The 17174-nt window shown below is 47.6% G+C and overlaps 1 protein-coding gene across 4 annotated transcripts in view; it reads right to left on the reverse strand.

The window, feature by feature from the left end:
- KEAP1 (kelch like ECH associated protein 1) overlaps window positions 1-17174 on the reverse strand; it is a 77335-nt gene that overhangs the window by 5306 nt on the left and 54855 nt on the right. For all 4 annotated transcript variants that reach the window (XM_083185111.1, XM_083185110.1, XM_083185113.1 and 1 more), the window contains 3 exons: window positions 13424-14364; window positions 2413-3098; window positions 873-1078 (listed from right to left, as the gene is read on the reverse strand). In XM_083185111.1, the coding sequence (XP_083041237.1) occupies window positions 873-1078; window positions 2413-3098; window positions 13424-13966 (1435 nt within the window). In that variant the 5' untranslated portion in view covers window positions 13967-14364. The remainder of the gene's footprint in view (window positions 1-872; window positions 1079-2412; window positions 3099-13423; window positions 14365-17174) is intronic.

Consider the following 17174-nt stretch of genomic DNA (forward strand, 5'->3'; position numbering starts at 1 on the left):
ACATGAAAAAGGTCAACATAAAATAGGTCGGCAGGGTCAAAAGGTAGACAAATGAAAAGGTCGACATGAGTTTTTCACTTTTTGGGTTGTCGACAACTGTTAACATGGACCTCCAATTAGTGTAATGCGTTCAGTAGGGCAGGGTGCACCCCCAACACTCACACAACCGCGTGCTTGCTGCTCCTGCCCACCCTCTCTCTCTCTCTTACTATTACTAAGGGTGCGATACACACGGTTCCAGCGAAGCAATTTACCTCTGTATCAGGCTAACTGGGCTTCTTTGGATGAAGGACTCCACCGAGTACGCATGCGAAAGGGGGAGTGTTGCACTCATAGGGCACTATGGGAAATGTAGTGTGGCAGCCCATAGATCGCGACTTTGCGTGCATATCACGTGATTGGCGAGCGCTGTGGGGCAGGCTCAGGTTGGTGCTCTTGGCAGCAGGGCGACATAAAAGAACAGGGCGTATTTAGAAGCTTACAAAATGGTCAGGGCGCAGCACATTGCAGAAGAGAGACGACTACGAGCGATACGATCAAATAAATCATGAAACACTCAGGTCGGCCTGGTCATGTGTCTAAGCAAGATCTCTCAATTCTACTAACGGGGCATACACACTGGGTGATTTTAGCCCATTTTCTAAGCAATTCCGACTAAATCCCTTAGAAATGAAGCACAGACCGCTCCATGTGAATGCCCCGACCAGATAGGGACAACATGTAGTCCAGATCTAGTGATATCACTAAACTGATCGAGCGTCTGTCAGTATACAGTATATATGATATATATGACATGTACAAATAATAGTTGTAGTTCCAAGCATCTGTTCCGCGGCTGGATATCGGAGCATTCTACCGCTCTGATGACTCACCCGCACCGCTGCGCACAACGTTCATAGGAGCGATGTCCTTCCACTCATCAGTCTCCGGGTAATAACACTCCGCAGAGCTTAGTCTGTTTGTCCCATCAAAGCCGCCAACGGCGTAGAGAAGCCTGTTCAGCACTGCCACGCCCACTCCAATCCGCTTGGTCATCATTGGTGCTACAAGCTGCCACTCATCTCTCTCAGGGTCATATCTGTGGGACAGAAGTGATGTATGAAGGTTAGACTTCCGTGACTGGCGTGGGCATGCAACTGCAGCTTTTAGCCCAGGGGATGGGCAGTATCTGTCTATGTGCACATGAAGACTCCATGTGCCAGGAACCATCTTACCAAACAATAGATAACAATCAAGGCTCAGGGTCAACTCCAATGCCCTATTGTATGCAGGCCTGAGCACAAGGGGCAGAATCTGGTATATTATCCATACTGGGAGATCAGATTACCCTTACAGTATGTAATAGGTACAGGACACTGAGAACGGGGGTTTCCTGCACAACAGGACTTACGCTGTATGGGCACAGAATATAAAGCGCAGTGACAGATCAGGAAGTAGAGGAGGAAGCAAATAATACAAGAGTAGGTCACGCTTGGTTTACACAAGAGCTGAGTAGTGACAGCCTGGCACTGTACGCACAGCTACAGGAAGTGCAGGGTAATGGGACTGTGGCACTGGGCCAGTTATATGCAGAACATCGCTTTACATAGAGACCTGCAAATGACGGGAGGGCGGGTTACACAAATAGATCACAGAGTCATGTACAGCCAGCCTGACACTACCCACGCCATGGTGATGTGACTGGCACAGAGAACACTGAATACATTGGGGCACTATGAGAGAAATCATTTCTGCAAAATCGTTATCAGCATTAAACATCTGCATAGGGCGTCAGTACTGAGTGCCCTCCACCAGGCACGGAAAGGACTATGGTCCGCAGAACATCAAGTATTATGCCATCATTAGGGGCAGCACTGCTTCTATGGCTGTCCCCGACCTCCAGACAGCTCCCTGGACGCAGTGTCCTATCAGGCTCTATTCATGGCATGCTTACACTGGGGTACACTGCAAGGTCAAGCCCTGTGACTCACAGCACACTCTCCCCCGTGGCCTTATCTGTGCTTCCGTCCCTGATCTCAGACATAGGTCTATAGGGGAGTGGAATTTGGACAATCATTACCTCTAGGTCTGTCTGTTAGTTCTATTACTGTTGTATATGTCGCACTATATAAGAATCAGTTAATAAGTAAGTTAAATAGAACCACCATATACAGCAAATAATGGGCCCAGGGCCACCTGACTCAAGTCCACATATAGATAACTGCATTAAAATACCTCTATTCCCCAGTAGCCTCCTATGCAAGAAACAAAAGTGTGGCTAGAAGTACATTATATCCAGCAGTTATTGTTTCACTTAATATACACTATAACAATACTAAAAAGGACAAAACACTTTAAAAAAATTAAAATCCTAAAATGCAATACGCTAAATCATAGGTAAATGGGGAGGAAGAGATGATAATAAGCACCCACCTCTCCACACTGTTATGATGCAGGCACCCGTGAGATCCACCCACTGCGTAAATCTGTCCATCTATGACTCCGGCACCCACCCGGTTCCTGGGCACGCTCATAGAAGCACAAGGAGACCACTGATTGTTCATAGGATTGTAGCAGTCCATGGAATCTGAGTCCTCATTACAGTCAGGGGCATTATTTCGGCCTCCCACTGCATAAAAGAGACCCCCCAGTACACATCCAGCGAGCCCACTGCGCGGCATCTCCAAGGGCGCCAAGCTAAGCCACTCCCCCTCCATAGGGTTGTACGCCTCCAGGAAGTTGAGCGAATGGCGGAAGTAGCCACCAGCCACGTAGATGAACTGTGGGACGTTGGGGATCCTGCCTTGCTGAAGGCTTGTAGGTTTGTGGAGGGTGAGGTCCTGGAAGATCTGGGACAAGTAGTCCTGACAACGGGTATCTCCGCGCAGGAGCTCACAGCGTTGAAGCTGCAGCTGGAGGAAGTTTGGGGTCAGGGAATGGCAGCGCACGGCACGTAGCAGCGCCTGGATGAAGGGCCTTCGGTTCTCACAGTCATACTTGACCCAGTTTATACAAGCATGGAAGACTTCAGACTCGCAGCGTACGTTCAGGTCATCCCGACTGATGAGATTTACCAGCTGGCAACGGGACAAGTTGAAAAACTCCTCCTGCTTGGACACCTGAGGGATGGACAGAGAGTACAGTGTGAGAGCAGAGCGACAGCCATAAAGGAAAACAAGGAGTAAGCGCGAGAGTCATTAGACTGTAGAGTGTGCGTGTGACTATACCACAGAACTGCTCCGGTTATAACACAACCTCCTCCCAAAAACACTGTCAAGATATAAAAGTGGTGACAATTAGGGGTCTATTTACTAAACCTTGGGGAGAGATAAAGTGCCAACCAATCAGCTCCTGTCGTGTTTCAAACTTAGCCTGTAAAGGAACTGTTTTCATATGAAGAAGTAACTACACCAGTAAGCGGTATATACATCAAAGCAGGATGCGGTCTGGTCTGATAGATCAAACTATACAGCGAGGACATTGCATATCACAAGCACCTAAACCAACTCAATAAGGCAATGGCCCAAAGCTATATAGACCCGGCTGGCTCACAGAGAGATGGCCAAGTACTTTATCCATGGTGACAGCGCCCTAGATCTTCACCTTGGTTCTCCATTCAAGAGTGAGAGCGCCCAGGTCTGATAAACTGGCTGTAATCCTGCTGCTTTACCAGACACCAGAAAGGAAAGATCAATAGAACTCTTCTGAGGGATTCCCTCTACTGATCGCACCTGGTTTACCTGTAATCAGTGATAACAGGGATCTGGTATCTGGCCAGGCATCCTAATCCAGATGTGATTTGAGTGGTTATATCCAATAGTGGGCAGCATGGATGGTGTAATGGTTAGCATTACTGCCTCACAGCGCTGAAGTCATGGGTTAATTCCCACCATGGCTCTAACTGTGTGGAGCTTGTCTATTCTCCCCGTACCTGTGTGGGTTTCCTTTGGGTGCTCCAGTTTCCTCCCACAATCCCAAAATATATTGGTAGGTTAATTGGCTCCCAACAAAACTAACCCTAGCACGTCTGTGTGTGCATGTACATGTGGTAGGGAATATAGATTGTAAGCTCCCCTGGGGCAGGGACTGATGTGACTGTTCAACTATTCTCTGTAATGCGCTGCGGAATATGTGTGCGCTATATAAATAGCTGGTAATAAAATATATGGTAATGCAGCAGGAGGTGTTGCGCCCACATGTCCGACAAAGTGGCCGGGAAAGCACCTCCATGGAGATCCTAGCCTTGTCACTCCTCCCGACCCCTTACCCAATGGTGGCAACGTGGGTTTGGGAAATGGAGACAGTCACCGTCCCCCTTCCCTCCTCCAAGCAGTAGCAGACTGTCAATCACCGATCTACAACAGTAGTATGCCAGGTGCCCAGCTCATGTGCTAATTGCCCTACTCTGCATGTCTGCCGGGGAGAGACAAACACATCATAGTACATAGTAGGTAAGGCTGAAAAAAGACTTGCGTCCATCTAGTTCAACCTGGTATAGATATCCATTGCTGATTTGGTAGGTTCTGATATTTTACAGACAAATTATATTTCTTTTTTGTACCCATGGATGTTTTTCTCCAGTAAATGTTTGTCCAACTTTGCCTTGAACGCATTTAATGAGCCAGCCGTTACCACCTCTCTGGGAAGAGAGTTCCAGAGTTTGACTGTTCTGACCGTAAAGAAATTCTTTCTACTCATTCTATACTCATGCCCTCGTGTCCTAGATTAATTTCTAGTAGAAAAGAGGGTGTGTGACAGTTCCTTAAATTGGCCCTTGATATACTTGTACATGTTGAGCATGTCCCCCCTTAAACGTCTCTTTTCTAATGTAAATAGGGTACTTATGTAGTATCTGGGCGTCCGATTTAGAAATCGGATCGCATCGCATGCGACCAAATCGTATGCGATGCGATGGTCAAGATTTTTCCATAGGATTCAATGTTAAAATGGTCTGAGTCCATTTTAACATAGAATTCAATGGGAAAAAGGGGTCCTTTTCCTTTCCCCACTATCCAAGTGGGCATGGAGTTGGATATAAACCTGTGGCGAGCGTAGCGAGCCACCGAGCCCGAAGCGTGGCGAGCGTAGCGAGCCCCGCGAGGGGACACAGAATACTTTTTAAGAAATATGCGGCCGCTCGCCACGCTATATAAAATCAACTCTATGCCCACTTGGATAGTGGGGAAATGAACAGGACCTTCTTAACATTGAATCCTATGCAAAATCGCATCGAATCGCATCGCATCTGATTGTATGCCTTAAGGTAAGGCATACAATCACAAAATCGGACGCCCAGATACTACATAAGTACCGTAAATAGTCCCAAATTGCTTAATCTCTCCCCGTAGCTTAAATTCTCCATTCCCCTAATAAGCTTTGTTGCTCGCCTTTGGACTTTTTCTAATTCTATGATGTCCTTTTTATAGTGTGGGGCCCAGAACTGTACTCCGTACTCTAGGTGAGGTCTCACCAATGCTTTATATAGTGGCATAATTACCCTCGAGTCCCTAGTTTCCATTCCCCTCTTAATACATGCCAGAATTTTGTTGGCCTTTTTTGTAGCTACATTACAATGGGCACTACATCCTAGTTTGCTGTCTATTTGGACTCCTAGATCCTTTTCAAGTATGGAATTACCCAGTTCCTCTCCGCTAAGGTTGTAACTTGCACACTGGTTGTGTCTCCCAAGGTGCATAACCTTACATTCATCTACATTGAACCTCATCTTCCATTTTTTTGCCCACTCATCTAGAATTGCACGATCATTTTGAAGCATGGTGACATCTTCTGATGATTTGATGACTTTGCTAAGTTTTGTATCGTCCGCAAAGATGGATATATTGCTGAGTAACCCTAACCCAATATCGTTAATAAAACTGTTAAACAAAATGGGCCCCAAAACCGAACCCTGGGGCACTCCACTTAGTACCGGTATCATATCTGATACGGCACCATTCACAAGCACTCTTTGTTCTCTATTACATAGCCAATTCCGTACCCATCTGCAGATATTTTCACCCAATCCTAGGTTCTCCATTTTATTAATCAATCTCTTGTGTGTAGGGAAGCCAATCCCGGAGCATTTTTTCAATCCCGGATTTCGGGATTGAAAAATGCCCAATCCCGGGATTCCCGGAATCCCGGGATTGGCTTCCCTAATTTAAAAAACGCACCCCGGCCGCCCGCATATTTACTTACATGTGGGCAGGGGTGCGGTGCGGCCGGGTGTGTGGGTGGGCAGCCGGCCGGGTGTCTGTGGAGCCAGGCAGCCGGGTGGGTTGGCGGGTGTCAGGGGAGCCGGCGGGTGGATGGGCGGGGAGCCGGCCGGATGGGCGGGGAGCCGTCCTGGAGGGTGGGTGGATGGGCGGGTAGCGAGCCGGGGGTGTGCTTCTGGGGAGCCAGGCGGGTTGGTGGGCAGGGGCAAACGCATGCTGCACAGAGCCACACTGGCTCTGTGCAGCTGCTTGGCCTGCGCAGCGTGACCTCTGTACTCGTCAGGCTGCGCAAGGATGTACTGCCGGGAAAGGGAGAATCCGGGCAGTGTCTGAGCACATGCTCAGACGCTGGCCGGCATTAGACTGCGCATGCGCAGTCTAATCCCGAAATCCCGGGATTGGAAACTCCAATCCCGGGATTGAAATCCCGGTGTTTTAGGGGCCAAATCCCGGGATCCCGCCGATCCCGATCCCGGGATTGGCCACCCTACTTGTGTGGCACAGTATCAAATGCTTTAGCGAAATCTAGGAAAATCACATCTACAGCATTTCCATTATCGAGGTTTTTGCTAACCTCTTCATAGAACCCTAGTAGATTAGTTAGTGGCTGAATACATTTCTACTAGTCCGTATGACACATTAAGGCTGCAAAAACTGAACGGGAGGCAACGATAAAGCACTGCCCGCAGCACGAAGTGTGGAAATTCCCCTGGCAGTTCTGAATCTATTTTATTTCCTAATTATGACAACGCCTGCAGCAAGTACTCGTTAGTCACACCACTGTCATTAGCAGGTGCAGATAAGTGTGTTTATGGCCGCTGAGAATATAGCCAGACTGCATGACGGTGCAAGGCAGAAGCAAAGTCTGTCAGTCTTGTTTTTCCTGGTATACTCTTTACATAAGCGACCCGGCGAGAGTGCACATTCCAGCCCTGGCGAAGGCAATGACTCAGCAAGGCACAAGGACGCGTGATTCATGCTGTAAACAGCACGTACTGTGCGCTCAGTCACTTACTCAGGGAAAGAGGGGGGGGGGGGTGTAGATTTACAAACATTTCTAAGAAGCAAAAAGTAGGGTGTTACTAATCAGCTTTTAGCCATCATTTATCTTGTACAATGTAGAGCAGCAAGAATCACATTCTGATTGGGTGCTACGGGAGACGCCCCTACTGCTCCTTTCAAACTTAAAAAACAATGGTGGGAGACCTGTAATTGATGCATTCCTTATATAGGATTCTACAGGCCACAGGTACAGTAAGTACACCAGCTGCTTCCTTACAGATCTCTAGAGCAGGGCTTCTCAGTTCTCATCGAGGCAGTGGTGGGCAATAAGCTGTTGATGAACTACACATCCCAGCATGCCTTGCTGTAGATTTACTAAAATGGAAGTTCTGTTGAAGATGGGATGTTTTCCATAGCAACCAATCAGATTCTATTCTTCTAGGACAGCGATGGTTCCCCCATTCCTGTTCTAGAAGGTGCTAAATCAGAAGTAGAATCTGATTGGTTGTTATGGACAATAGTGGCATGGGTCATTGGGCTGACCAATGAAGGTTGACATGGCTTAGGACGACACATAAAATAGGTTGACATGGCTAAGGTTGACAGGGTTGGAAGGTCAACACAAGCATCTGTTTGACAATGGTACGGTCGACATGAGATTTGCCCCTTGAGCGCATCCGGTTAAGTCAAAATGACTACGATTCTGATCAAGTGACCTGTGCTCAAGCATGTACTGCGAGTGTGAGAAGCACTGGTCTAGAACCAGGTACACATTACACCTGCGTATCCAGTGAGGTTGTGCACGATGGGACCCGGCGGGGGTGCCGGCAGAGGAGCACGGGTCATTCTGCATTCCGAGGCATCCTCCATGTACAGCCAATGGAAGACCAGAAGGAGTGCGCAGCGGTCACTATGTAGTGCAGATACACTAGACACAATGCAGGGCTTGGCACGTTTTTCTAAAATCTCGGAGCCAGACAAACTAAAATCGCCCCCAAATTTAAAATTGACTGAAAACTTGTACAATTTGCACACTGACACACACACACACACACAAAAAAAAGGTATAGGCACGCTGACACACACTCACACACAAAATGTTTGGGCACACTTACAGATAAATTGTAAGGGCACACACACACACAAATTGTAAATGCACCCTGAGACACACACACACACACACACAAGTTGTAATGGCACACACATAAGATAAGTTGTAAGGACGTACTACCACGACCCCCAAGAATACCTCTGTACTGCGGTGCCCAGCTTGTGTCACCAGACAATGGAGTAGGAGCAGTCAGTGGGGCCTGCATGTCCTCCATCCCGCAGCAGGACTTGGAGCTTTGAGTGGGCGGGACGGATGGCACTGTGCGAATGCGGGTAGCAGGTGGCCGCTCTCTTCTGCGGCAGACCCCACAAACCATCCATCCCCGCAGCAGGATTTGGAGACTGTGTCTGCTGCGCAGCTTTGAGTGGCCAGGCAGGACGGTCCTGTGCAGGATGCGGCAGGGGGGAAGGGATATCTGCACCGTCTGTTTGACAACAGTCAGTGACCGAGTGCGGGGGGAACCGCAGATGTCACGCTGCTGCGGACACCGTTAAAGATCTCCGTGATGCGGCGGGGGTCTATGGATCTCCGGGATGCTGCAGGCGGGGTCCAGATCTCCACTATGCTGCCAGGGGTTACATTACTATAAGCATTCAGCAGCTATGTGGCCTCCTTAAGCATAGGTCAGAGCTGACACACACTGCCACTGTCCTATCTCCTTGGCAGGCGGCAGTCCACACCCCTCATAGGATCTGGTCGCCAGGGAGGAAACTGGTCGCCGTGGTGACCTGGCGCCTGGGGTTTGTCGAGCCCCTGATGTAATGCAAGATAATTTTAAGAAAAAAAAACCGCTATAGTTCACATTGTCTAGTTCAGGAGTTCTCAAACTGTGGGTCCTGACCTTCTCAGCATGGGGTCACGACTCCATGTTGCTGACCATCAGGCTGATGACTTCTCTAATCTCAGTCAGTGATTCAAGGAGTATGAAAAAGCTGTTGAATTGTCTGTTACTTCAGTCTCCTCCCCTCACTCTGTGCCTCCACACTGCTGCCATGTATGTGCTGTGTGCTGACTACACATGTGACGTGATGACCTTCTGCAGTAACTTGCTGGGGTCCTGTCATTATTTATATTGTCTGATGGGGTCCCAGAGCAAAATAGTTTGAGGACCCCTGGCCGAGTGTGTGCACACCTCAGGCAACAGACAGGCATAAAGGAAGCTGCTGGCATCACATTACAGATCACTTGATAAGACGTTGCCAGAAGTCCCAGTGGCAGTTCTTGGAAAAACAACTGACGTGAGTTGGGTGCCACTTAAACCCACAGTCTGTGTTATGTGAAGTGTCAGTCAGGAAATATAGAGTATAAGGAGGAGTACAAATAGACATAAAAAAACAAAACAAACAAAAAGTCCCATTAAGCGGAGAAACCCACAACCAAGATACTTGGCTCCGCACACGGAAAGCTGCCGACCGCCCTCCCCCACTCATGCCAAGGAGTGTGTCTAATATCAGCTCCCAAGCATCCATAAGAAGCATAGGAAGAGATCAGAAGTCTGCCAGGGCTGCGCACCCCTTCTGCAAACAATACCCCTAATACCGTACAACTCCAAGAAAGGCAGCTGTACTTGCCTGCGGTTATGAGCAGGTAACAAGGACACAAGCCTAAGGACCCCTATAGATCAGCCCAAGAGGGGTCACACATGATTAGGCACTTGATGTGCCAAGTTTTGCATATGATAAATCGCCATGCGATTTATCATATGCAACTCCCGGGGAGCTGCAGTGAGAGATGCGGGCAGGGTCAGCGGCGGCAGATTATGGGGAGCTGCCGGGCATGGTAAGCTGTCAAAAAGGCAGCAGGCGGGGGGGCTGGAGAGCCGGGCAGGGGACACAGAGACAGCGCGCGGGGGGCCGCCGGTGAACCGGCGAGGGAGCTGGGCAGGAGGATCAGGGACTCACTCTGCTAGGAAAAAAACAAACAATACAAATGAATGGGCAGCCAGTGATTGACCAATCACTGGCTGCCCATTCATTTGTAATGTTTTGTTTTTTCTTTGCGGACTCAGAGACTAGTCCCTGATCTTCCTGCCCAGCTCCCTCGTTTCCCTCACCGGTTCACCGGCGCCCCCCCGCGCGCTGTCTCTGTGTCCCCTGCCTGGCTCTCCAGCCCCCCTTCCCCCTGCTGCCTTTTTGACAGCTTACCATGCCCGGCTCTCTCCCGGCAGCTGACCCTGCCCAGCTCTCCAGCGTCCCCCCTCTCGCTGCTACTGCCCGCCTCTCACTGCCCTCGCAGCGTCCCCAGCCCGGAGGCTGCACATAAGATTTACTAAATCTTATGTGCAGCCGGTCCGACTCATCCGAATCGGGTGACATTGTGCCCAAATCGCATAGTGTATGGGGGCCTTAACACTTGTCATCTCCAAATCTATACTTCCCATCACAGGGACCGTGCGTATTATCCTAGACATAGTTAGCAAAAGAATGTGCTGGTCACAGTAACACCTCCCACCCGGCTGGGGTCAGCAGTTGATTCATAGGTTAGGTTTTCCATTACACCTTCAGGATCTGGCAAGAATACCAGTAACTACGGTCAGTGCTGTTCAGGCCTCCCATTGTTACAACACAAGTAAAATCATTTAAACAGCACTACATCCTATTCTATTTCTGCCATCCGCCTACTACAATGCCTCTGTCCATACCTCTCCCCCACAGAAGTCAGATCATAGAATGTATTCTAGGAGTATTACAGATGTGGCCACGGCTGCTGTGGAACTAAACATCCCAGCATGCCCCAACACAGTGTTGCCATTACGGCATTCCGAAACAGTGTCAGGGCATGCTGGGATGTGTAGTTCCATAGCAAATGTAGGTCTGCATGTTGAATACCCTTGTATGAAACCTTAGCATCTGAAGCTTGGTTAGCTATTAAAAGAATTGACCTTTTACTTACTTTTTGTACTTTTTCCATTTGCACAGAGCGCTGCCCTCACAAACTAGCAATAGATAACTGATTCCAGCAAGAATGCATGGCCTGTTGCACGGGTAAAGGTATTAATGGCCTGTCCACCAAGAATAATTGAATATGTCCCACCAACCGTGGGAACCTGTAGGATTTATAAAAGGAGACACACATGGTACTTCTGCTTGGACCATGCTTTTGTGTCTGTAGGATAAGGTACAAATATAACTTACATGTCGGCTAGACCATCAACAGCCGCCAACTACAGACCCCTCGCCCCCTTCTAGTCTCGTTATGCCACTTCCCTTCTGAGTGCTGTAAAATGATAGTGCATATACTAATACTCTCCTGCTGTATGTTTTACTTATACCCCTTTCACATCGCGGCCCTGGGTCCGATGCTTTCACATTAACCTGGGTTACCCATTATGCAGAAGATGACTGGGGTTTAACCCTTTTTACAACCTGGGTCAACAGGGTTCGCAAATACGTACTACAGTGCATATTTTACTCGCAAATGGCGGCCAGGGACTCACTTTTTTAAACGGGCGGGTCCCGCTAGACATGGTCCAAGCGGATTGGTTGGCGGAGTGGCAGGATGGACAAGGGCTCATAGGCGGGTGTAACTGAGGGGACGGACGGCAGGATTATGGCGGGAACACGGCAACGCAGGAAGTACTGGAGTGGAGGGGGAGATGGGAGCTGCAGATGCGGAGGACCGCAGCCCTGTCACAGGGGTCCCCCTATCGGAGGCTTCATCACCAACAGCAGCTCTCCGCTGAGAGCCATGGTGTGGCACATATTAAGGGCAGCAGCCGGGCAGTTTTTTTACAGGACCCATGCAGATGTATGGAGCGCCGCACGGCTCATCCAACAGTAGCAGCATCCCGCCAGTCTACAGCACCTTGGCGTCTCAGCAATTGTTCTGATGCATGCACCTTCGAGTGTACCCACGGGGTCTGGCGCTGCTTGCTCCCAGGGTGTCAGTGCTGTCGGGGTCTCTGGGCTATGCAGAGTTCTCAGAGTGTCCACCTGGGCACACTATGGGCTGCAGCTCCCCCCCTCAGCCCTGTCAGAGCGCGTGACCAGGCTCCCGCTCCCGCCCCCACCGCTAATGTCGCTACACAGGTGTGTCAGCCCTCTCCCTGCCCGGCGGTGACTGCGGAAGAGGTGGAGGTTCACGGTGTCGGAGTTACCAACGCAAAGGAAGAAGAGGAGAGGTAACTCCTCCACTGGATCTCCCTCCACTTGTCGATTTTAATATTGTGTCCAGGGGCAGCCTGACCCCTAAATCTGGCCCAACTATAATGATGGGGTGTACACCGCCCCCCACCCAGCAGGTTGAACAAACAATACGGTGTGTGGCATAATATGTACTGGCCATTATGGTATGTTGCGTAATGGGCATAACTGTGTGGGGCTTAATGCATAATCGGCACTATGGTGTGCTTAATCCTGGCAGTGTGTTCAAGTGGCTCTAGCTGGTGCAGTGTGTATAAGTGGCACTAATGTGTGGTGTAATGTGAATTGGTACTATTATGTGACCATGAGCCTTCCCCACAAAGCCATGCCCTACATTTTTTCCGTGTGCACTGTCCCTGATTACAGTTGATGTCTTTCTTGGTATATGTCTACTTTGCTATATGTGAGTAGCCCAATTTAAACACCCCCCCCTCCAACAATACCCAGTTAGGGGTGCCCAAATCTATGTTTGCTAACCAAAAAAACAAATAGGCTCAAGCCAGCCCTCGGTCAGGTAGGACCCCGATTTCGGTAAGTGAGGGGTCCCAGGGACCCACTATTTTAGGGGGATTTTCGCAATCAATGGAATTGCCGGAAATAATAATAATATTAAAGATTGCATTAAACCAATATACACAAATACCAAATACATATACCGGCACATTATTTTTAGGGTTTGGCTGAACTAGGCAAAAACAAAACAAAACAAAAAAAAGCATGTATGGGGTTGACATTTGTGAAGGAGGACATACTGCTGGTTGACCAAATATTTATGTTGACAGTGACTGCCGACATGCATAACCTGTCGACCTTCTGGTATCAGCTATACTACACTCAAAAATAAGAGCGCACTCTTTATCAGTCTCTAAATTCAATGTGGACTTTTGTGGTACCAAGACCAGAACATATTCTAAAACAAGAACGACGCACCAAGCAGGAGAAGTCCCCTCCAGTCTACTACTATATATTCTCACCTCTCCAAACTGCATATATATATATTCCCGAGCCTTCTGGTGCAGCTCCTGGCAGCCGATCTGCTCGGCAAAGCTGGCAATGCCAATGGCGTTGCTTGGGTCCAGCTGTTGAATGAGGAAGTCACAGCAGGCCTTGACCACACTGTCCATCTGATACATGACCGCGCCGTTCATCACGTGTATGACGCACTTCTCCCCCACGGAGATGCTGGCCGTGTAGGCGAACTCCAGGAGCCGTTCCATGACTTTGGGGTGAATCCCTTTAATGGTCACCGTCTCCATGCCACACTCCTTGAGCCCATTGGTGAACATGGCTCTGAAGACGGGGCTACTGGAAGCCAGCACGATTTTATGGGCCACAAAGTCTGTCTGTATGTCGTTGTATGTAACTCGCAGCGTCACATCACACAGCTGCTTCCCGAGCCTCAGCTCGTTCATAATTTTAAAAGCCTGATTGGTGTGATCCGCCAGCGAGTACTGGAACTGGCGGTTGCCATTGCTGCCCGAAGGCGTGACTTCAGCCTGGCACTCCGTGGCATACATCCCCTCCGCGCTTACAAACAATCTTTAGCTGCACATTGTATAGGGAAGAAAAGATGAATTACTTGTTTTTTTGCAGTTGCTTTTTTTTAAAGGCTTTCCAGTTTTAAACACCTAAAAAGTGTCCGTAAACACACAAAAATGTATTGGGAAATATCTAATCTCGTCCGAATAAAATCACCATGTTATCACATCTTGAAGAAATAGTTGAAGACATATTAAAAGTCAAGAAAACGTGACCCGTTGAGAAACCCGAGCAGACATCCTTGGATAGCCCAGCATGAGGTGGGGAGAAAGGGTTCTGCTGGTCAGATAATACAGTCAGATGTAGATTCCGTGTCACTCGCTCCAGCTAAGGAAAATCCAGGAAACCATCATCTAGTTCATTTTTTGTTTGATATCTGTAACGAGAACCAACACAAAGATCAAAATCTGTCACTTGCTTCAGTGTCAAATAGAAGTGATACTTTTATTTCGTACATTGGGCCCGATTCAGAGCTGATCATTAATCTGCAAAGTTGCAGATCACTGAGAGTAGATAGCCGCTGCCCAGGACAAAAATAACTCGCCCCATTTAAATTTGCGAATGGATCACGAACGGTCATCAACTCGCAAATCTATACGCAATTCCCGAACCATCAAAAGGATTTTGCAGACCGTGCAAATTCAAGTACATCTAACCCTTTCACTAATCTGCGACTGGGACAAGCTGGCTGAGGCCAGCGCTGTCATCACAAACCCTGCGTCTTTTCTGACATTCCCTGAAAACTGCCAGTTACCACCTCCAAACGATGGCTTCCTGTCAGTCAAGCAATGGCTACAATTTGACACTGGCTTAAGAGACCATTTATTCAATCACCTTTGAATTGCTGGTACGAGGCATGGTGTGTAGCTGTGTATATGCAGGTACTTGCCACTATGTGACACGGTGTAGCCATATTTATACAAGTACGTAGTGTCCATGTACATTTAGCCTAATTTCGTGTTAAAAAGCCCTCCTACTGACACGTCAGGACATGCATGATTTGAGACTTTTTCCATTAAAATTAGTCTTCGTAAATGGGATGCACAAGCAGCTTCTGCCGATTGAAATGGTATGCTGCATGCCTATATTCTGTGTGTAACTGCGGCTGTATCTGCATACAAAATGTTACGTTATAGTTTTCCTGGAAAACACTGTAACCTATAATTTGGTATCCAGGTACAGCCAAAGACAGACACACACACACACACACACACAGTAGTAAGAACTAGCTACTAGGTGACAAGGTGTAGAATATATATATATATATATATATATATATATATATATATATATATATATATATATATATATACATACATACATACATACACATACATACATACATACATACATACACATACATACATACATACACACATACATACAGGCACTAGCTACTACGTGAAAAGGTGTAGCTATACATATACAGGCACTAACTGCTACGTGACAAGGTGTAGCTATACATATACAGGTACTATCTGCTACGTGACAAGGTGTAGCTATACATATACAGGTACAGGTACTATCTGCTACGTGACAAGGTGTAGCTATACATATACAGGTACAGGTACTATCTGCTACGTGACAAGGTGTAGCTATACATATACAGGTACTAGCTACTACGTGACAAGGTGTAGCTATACATATACAGGCACTAACTGCTACGTGACAAGGTGTAGCTATACATATACAGGTACTAGCTGCTATGTGACAAGGTGTAGCTATACATATACAGGCACTAACTGCTACGTGACAAGGTGTAGCTATACATATACAGGTACTAGCTACTACGTGACAAGGTGTAGCTATACATATACAGGTACTAGCTGCTACGTGACAAGGACAAATCTTCTCTGTGAAGCGCTGCGGAATATGTATGCGCTATATAAGAAACTGTTAATAAATAATAATAATAATAATAACTACCTAGTGAAAGTGAGATCTGATGTGTATATTTATAGCTCTCTATCGATTGTGAGATATATACACACAGACACACCTTGGACTGTTACAGAAGACGGTACGAGGGTGCGTATATGGGAAGTAAATACAATAAATGACAAGTGCAAAAGTATACAGACCAGCAATAACAAGTATTGCAACACACCCTTATCCACAGAGTCTCATTAAAGACTGATGCATCTTAAAAGGTGCCCATACACTAGTAAGATTTAGCTTCAGATCTGGCTGGAACAAAAACCTGGTTATTTGTGAGTGACAGTTTGTCAGTTTTCCAGCATTTCCAAGCAAATAGTCAATTGTCATTTGCTCTCATCCATAACCATGTTTTTGTTCCAACCAGCCAGATCTGAAGATAAATCTGCGTGTGTATGGCCACCTTAACCTTCCAATCCACCAGCACTGCTAAGCTTCATCATGGCCTATAGAACCCATTCCATTGCAGATGCATAAACCCTGAGCCACATAGGATAATCCATATAGACCACTATCCATATTAATCTGCTGCCAGTGTAGTTGCAAGTGACACTTGTAGAACCTGCCAGTGTACAGCTACTCTCTTCCATACAAATATTAAATGGGAGATGACCACTATCCCACAGCACAGGATCTCGGACAGCCGGTTTACCCACTACCATAATACACTATAATTAGGAGCGGAGGATGGGACTGCTGTTACCCTATACCATGCAATGCTGGTTCTAAGCTGAATTTAGGCATATCAATTATATTCAGTACAGCAGTTCTCCAAATTGTCCCTAATATATATTCTGTCACGTTTAATAAATATCTTGCACATTAAACTTAAAGATCATACTAAGCATTGTGCTCACTGTAAAAGTCCCTGATGTACTAGCCTGTCCCAGAAAGACACTCCACTGCGTCTCATGTTACAGCCTACCAACCCCTGCTGCCATCTACTGTAGATCTACCAACCCTTGTTATATAACCGTCCACTGCCAGTTTGCCATTACCAACCAACTGCTGCAGACTGTTCTACCAAACACTAATGCCACCTAGTCAACCACTACTACCAACCACACTGAAGCCTCCACTGCCAACTACACTGACATAGCCAACTCCTCTGCCATATCCTCTGTCACTGCCTACTCTACCAGATGCACCATTGCCATCTCCTGGGTCACTGCCTACTCTACCAGATGCACCATTGCCATCTCCTGGGTCACTGCCTACTCTACTGGACCCTTCCCTGCCATCTACTATGTA

Source organism: Crinia signifera, chromosome 4 (assembly GCF_055691185.1).
Source record: "Crinia signifera chromosome 4, ASM5569118v1, whole genome shotgun sequence".
NCBI classification, from domain to species: Eukaryota; Metazoa; Chordata; class Amphibia; order Anura; family Myobatrachidae; genus Crinia; species Crinia signifera.